General features: G+C 64.2%; 1 protein-coding gene across 1 annotated transcript; it reads left to right on the forward strand.

Annotated features, from left to right (window-relative positions):
* The first annotated feature begins 1,583 nt into the window (after positions 1-1,583).
* SLC32A1 (solute carrier family 32 member 1) lies at positions 1,584-5,539 on the forward strand. The gene is made up of 2 exons (XM_061125849.1): positions 1,584-1,976; positions 4,352-5,539. The coding sequence occupies exons 1-2, from the start codon at positions 1,584-1,586 to the stop codon at positions 5,537-5,539; spliced, it is 1,581 nt and encodes a 526-aa protein (XP_060981832.1).

Genomic DNA, 5,539 nt, shown 5'->3' on the forward strand with positions numbered 1-5,539 from the left:
AGTCCGGGGGCAGGAGCCCAGCTGGGAACACATGGAGCCGCGGACCCGCACGGAGACACGACTACAAAAGGACTCCTACAGGCAAAAACGCAAGCAACTCATTCGGGAATGCATCTGCACATACAATCCAGCACACAAGCTCTGTGCACACAGGGGCTTAGATGAGGCGCAAAACTACGCATTCACAGAATAAACACGGTTACCAAATCTCACCCTCGGAGTCCACTCAGATCCGGCCCGGAGCAATAGCTGATACCATGTCGGTCTTTGTCTCTGGGTCTCTCTCCTACTCTGGAGCGCACACACATGCCACCCACTCAACAGAAACAGTCTAGGTTTTCACTGCCCGCGGCGGCCGCGGGGCCAGCAAGGCCGGAGCGCACCGCGCCGCCTCTGCGCCCTGGGCCCTCAGCGAGCCCTTCTTTCCTCTGTGCCAGGCACTGGCTGCGCCTTTTCGCGGCGCCAGCACTCGCAGACCCGCCTCGAGGCTGTCGACAGGTGCCTTCCGTTCTTCCTCCTTCCAGACTCCCAAACGAAAAGAAAGCGAACAGCCAACCTTTCGCCTTCATTCTGCACACGTTTGGAGAACGGCTGGTGGCAAACAAACCGCAGAATCGCTTCCATCGCGGCGTCCCTGGACGGGAGAAGACAGCCCCAGTGGCCGAGGCCGGGGCTGAGCCTTCTTGAGAGTGGTCCCCCCCACTTCTGTCGCACCCTTCTGCCTTCAAGGGGGGGGGTGCTTGCGACCAGGTCCAAGTGCCAGTGATGGGTGCCAGGGAGACAGAGCGATGCCCTGACGGTCCGCGCTGCCGGAGTCAGGTAATTATCCTGCTGCCTTCCCGGGCGTCTGGACCAGTCCTTGGCCAGAGGATCCGGGGCTGAAAGGCTTCCGGACTCTGGACGGGGTAGCCGGGACAGGGGACCGAAAGAATCCGCCCGCTCGGGCCCCCTCCCTCCCGGCGGCTGCGAGATGGGAAGGGCCAGGATCGGAGTTTAGCACCTCCCCCAGAAATGCAGCACTCTGGCCCCCACCCCGCCCTCCGCACCCCTCCTTCGCGCGCTCCCTCCCGCTCCCTTCCGTGGGCGCCCTTCTCCGGTCCCCATCTCGGTCCTCCGGAGTCCCTTGGTGCCCCCAGTCTCTTCTCCTTGCCGCCTCCTCACGCCTCCTGCCTCCCGGTGTTTCTCCCTCCCCAGCACCCCCCACCCCCATCCCCGCCTGATTCCGAGGGGCGGGAGCGCTTTGGGCTGCGCGCGGGTGGGGGGGCCGCGCCAGTTTCGCGTAGCCGCTCTGACGCCGCCGTCGTCGTCGCCGCCGCCGCCCTCCGCAGCCCAGCCCGCGCCCCGCGGCAGCTCCGCAGTGCACTCGCCGCCGCCGCTCCGCCAGCCCCGCTGCCCGCCCGCCGGGTCGGCCTCTAGCGAGCCTCAGACGCCAGCGGAGGAGGTCATGAGCCACAGCGCCCCGGGGCGCCGCGGGGAGAGCGAGCGAAGATAGCGCCCTCGCACCCCCCTGGCCCTCGCCGCCTGGCCGCGCGTCCCCCGGGTCCCCGGTCCCTGCTGTCCTCTCCTCGGGGTCCGCCGCCGCCATGGCCAACCTGCTCCGCAGCAAGCTGTCCAATGTGGCCACGTCCGTGTCCAACAAGTCCCAGGCCAAGGTGAGCGGCATGTTCGCCAGGATGGGTTTTCAGGCGGCCACCGACGAGGAGGCGGTGGGCTTCGCGCATTGCGACGACCTCGACTTTGAGCACCGTCAGGGCTTGCAGATGGACATCCTGAAAAGTGAGGGCGAGCCCTGCGGGGACGAGGGCGCCGAACCACCCGTCGAGGGAGACATCCATTACCAGCGCGGCGGTGGCGCGCCCCTGCCGCCCTCGGGCTCCAAGGACCAGGCCCTAGGAGCTGGTGGCGAGTTTGGGGGCCACGACAAGCCCAAGATTACAGCGTGGGAGGCGGGCTGGAACGTGACCAACGCTATCCAGGTGAGCACGGGATTCCCAGCTCTGCCTGTCCCCTCCCCCTACTCCCCCACCCCCAGTTCTGCGCACCAGGCTCTGCCGGAAGCAGAGTCCCTTGGAGATCTCAGCCTCAAGACCCTCTCCTGTACCCGGAATCTCGCCTTTCCCCATCCCTCTCAGCCCTGCGCGGGGATCTACGCCCCCAGGCGGTGTGTCCTCCCCCTGGTCCGGCCCCTCTCCCGCGTCCTCGGCCGCGGGATGGCTAAGCTAAGGTTCGGTCAGAGATGCTTGCCCGGAGACCCTGCAAAAGCGAGGGAAACAGGAGGAGGCGGAGTGGGGAGGGGTGAGGGAGAAAGAAAATCAGGATAGGAAAGAACAGTGTCGCCTGGGACTCCGGAATGGATTCACAGCTGCATTTTGGGTAGAAAGGAAGATGGGGGGATGGCTGAGCGGGGAGTCTCCTCCCCCGACACACATGCGACACACACGCACAGACAGCGCGCATGTACAAAGATAGACACACATACCCACAGTCCCCTTCCCCAACGAAGAGACGCAGGTCACAGGTTCACACGACATCCATCTATATATAGACCACAAGATCATCCTCAAATGCACCTTCATGCACCCCTACACCCACCCTACAGAAACACATACCTCTACATACCAAGGGCACACACACAAACCTATTTAAACATAACACACGCATAGATTCATGCATACAGGATCCACCCACTGTCCCAGGTGCAGTCCTGTCGGGGACAAACAGGTATTCACAAACATGCACACACACACAAACACATACGTGTGACCACACCAGCACAGCATGGTCTTTGGTGCCCCAGCGCTACCTGCCCACAGACTCACCCCTCTCTGCCGAAATCCCTGTTTCCTGGCGGCCACAAAAAGGCGACCAGTTCCTCCGCGTGTGACCCTGGCGGAGCCGCCTCCAGATGCTCTGAACCGCCTCTGGTCGTCACCCCGTCACCCCTACGGTCAACCCTCAGTCCCCACCAGGCGGCGCCGGTCTCCACACGGAACGGGTTTGCAATCTGCACAACGACCCCGAGCGCCGACGAAGGCGGGCCGGCCGCAGCTCGCGGGGCACAGGAGGCCTCGGCCTCGGGCGTCCCCGGGCCCTGCGGCTTTGCAACCCAAGCCCCATCCTCTGTGTCCCCGGAGCTCACGGTCGCTGGGGCGCAGAACGTGGGTTTCCCAGGAGTTGGAGGCCGAGATGGGGTTACTCAGGTACTCGGGCTCCGCGGGACTCCTAGGGGCCCCGCTCAATAAGTGACCCAACCCAAGACGCCTCCCCCTCTAGGGCCGGGCAGGACGGCCAAGCGCAGGGACCGGGGAACCGCACCAGCTTCAGCCGCCGCCCGCGCCTCCACCTGGGGCATCTTTAAAGGGCTCGTTCGGTTGGCCTGGAGGGAGGCCAGGGTGGGAAGCTGGAGGCCTGCAAGCCTCGGGAGCCCTGGATTTCGTTAGCTTTAATTCCCCATGTGGATTCTAAACCTTCGTTCCACAGCTCTGCCCGCCCCATCCCGCAGCTTCTGGTTCTCGACTCTCGCTTGATTCTGCTTTCGACCGAGCGCTCGCGCTCTCCCCGCAGGCCCCTCATCCTGCCTGCCTCCACCCCTCAGCCCCCTTCCTTAGGGGTCCGTCTCGGAGCCCCAATTCCCGCCTGGCCCTAAACACTGCCCTACCCTGCCTCCCTGCCCCCGCGCCCCCTGGCCTCACCCCACCCGAAAACCTTCGCCGGCAACCTCTTTCGCTCACTTCTCGCCCCCCTGAGGCTGGCCTCATGCTCAGCCTCCCTCCGTCCCCGCCGCCACTCCCCCCACCCCCCCGACTCCTTTCCCTCCCGCTGCCGCTTTTACAGTTTCCTTCTCGGGTTTGGCCCTTCGGCCCCTGCGTTTCCCTCCTTAGCTTCTGTGCACCCCATTCCGGCCCCACCTGAGCCTCCGTGCCCCCTTTTCCGAGTGGCCCAGGCCCCGCTCTCCACCTTTCTCCTTGCCCTTTTCCGGCCACGCCCCCTCCAGCCCCTGCTCGCGTTCTGCCGAATCGCCCCCAGATATCACCTCTTACCCTTCCCTCTTTGTAGCTTGACAACCATCTCCCCCCACCCCAGCCCCCTCTCTATTTTCCAGCCACTAAGCACGCCTCTCCTTCTCCGTTCCGTCCTTCGCCATCTCTGACTCAACACCACGTTCCCCATTAGGCCGCTCTACACCCCCATTCTAGCCTACCCTTAACCTCTCCTCCCGGAGGCTTAGGCCCAGTTCTCACTTCCTTAGCGCGCCCTTCCAGCGACACCCTTAACCCACTCCCCTAGACCCTCCTCCGCCGAGATCTGCCTCCTCTGAGCGCCCGGGTCTGGTTGCCTCTTCGCTCCGCAGGGCATGTTCGTGCTGGGCCTGCCCTACGCCATCCTGCACGGCGGCTACCTGGGATTGTTCCTTATTATCTTCGCCGCCGTGGTGTGCTGCTACACCGGCAAGATCCTCATCGCCTGCCTATACGAGGAGAACGAGGACGGCGAGGTGGTGCGCGTGCGGGACTCGTACGTGGCCATTGCCAACGCCTGCTGCGCCCCGCGCTTCCCCACGCTGGGCGGCCGCGTGGTGAACGTGGCTCAGATCATCGAGCTGGTGATGACTTGCATCCTGTACGTGGTGGTGAGCGGCAACCTCATGTACAACAGCTTCCCGGGGCTGCCCGTGTCGCAGAAGTCCTGGTCCATCATCGCCACGGCGGTGCTGCTGCCTTGCGCCTTCCTTAAGAACCTCAAGGCCGTGTCCAAGTTCAGCCTGCTGTGCACGTTGGCCCACTTCGTCATCAACATTCTGGTCATTGCCTACTGCCTGTCGCGGGCGCGCGATTGGGCCTGGGAGAAGGTCAAGTTCTACATCGACGTCAAGAAGTTTCCCATCTCCATCGGCATCATCGTGTTCAGCTACACGTCGCAGATCTTCCTGCCTTCGCTGGAAGGCAACATGCAGCAGCCGAGCGAGTTCCACTGCATGATGAACTGGACGCACATCGCCGCCTGCGTGCTCAAAGGCCTCTTCGCGCTCGTCGCCTACCTCACCTGGGCCGATGAGACCAAGGAGGTCATCACGGATAACCTGCCCGGGTCCATCCGCGCCGTGGTCAACATCTTCCTGGTGGCCAAGGCGCTGCTCTCCTACCCCTTGCCCTTCTTCGCTGCTGTCGAGGTGCTGGAGAAGTCGCTTTTCCAGGAAGGCAGCCGCGCCTTCTTCCCCGCCTGCTACGGCGGCGACGGGCGCCTCAAGTCGTGGGGGCTGACGCTGCGCTGCGCGCTGGTGGTCTTCACGCTGCTCATGGCCATCTACGTGCCGCACTTCGCGCTGCTCATGGGCCTCACCGGCAGCCTCACGGGCGCCGGCCTCTGCTTCCTGCTGCCCAGCCTCTTCCACCTGCGCCTGCTCTGGCGCAAGCTGCTGTGGCACCAGGTCTTCTTCGACGTCGCCATCTTCGTCATCGGCGGCATCTGCAGCGTGTCCGGCTTCGTGCACTCTCTGGAGGGCCTCATTGAGGCCTACCGAACCAACGCGGAGGACTAG

Source organism: Dama dama, chromosome 23, assembly GCF_033118175.1.
Source record: "Dama dama isolate Ldn47 chromosome 23, ASM3311817v1, whole genome shotgun sequence".
NCBI lineage: Eukaryota > Metazoa > Chordata > Mammalia > Artiodactyla > Cervidae > Dama > Dama dama.

Coding starts and splice junctions, on each gene's coding strand:
- SLC32A1 (XM_061125849.1), top strand. CDS start 1,584: ATGGCCAACCTGCTCCGCAGCAAGCTGTCCAATGTGGCCACGTCCGTG. Junction 1,977..4,351: donor ACGTGACCAACGCTATCCAG/GTGAGCACGGGA, acceptor TTCGCTCCGCAG/GGCATGTTCGTGCTGGGCCT.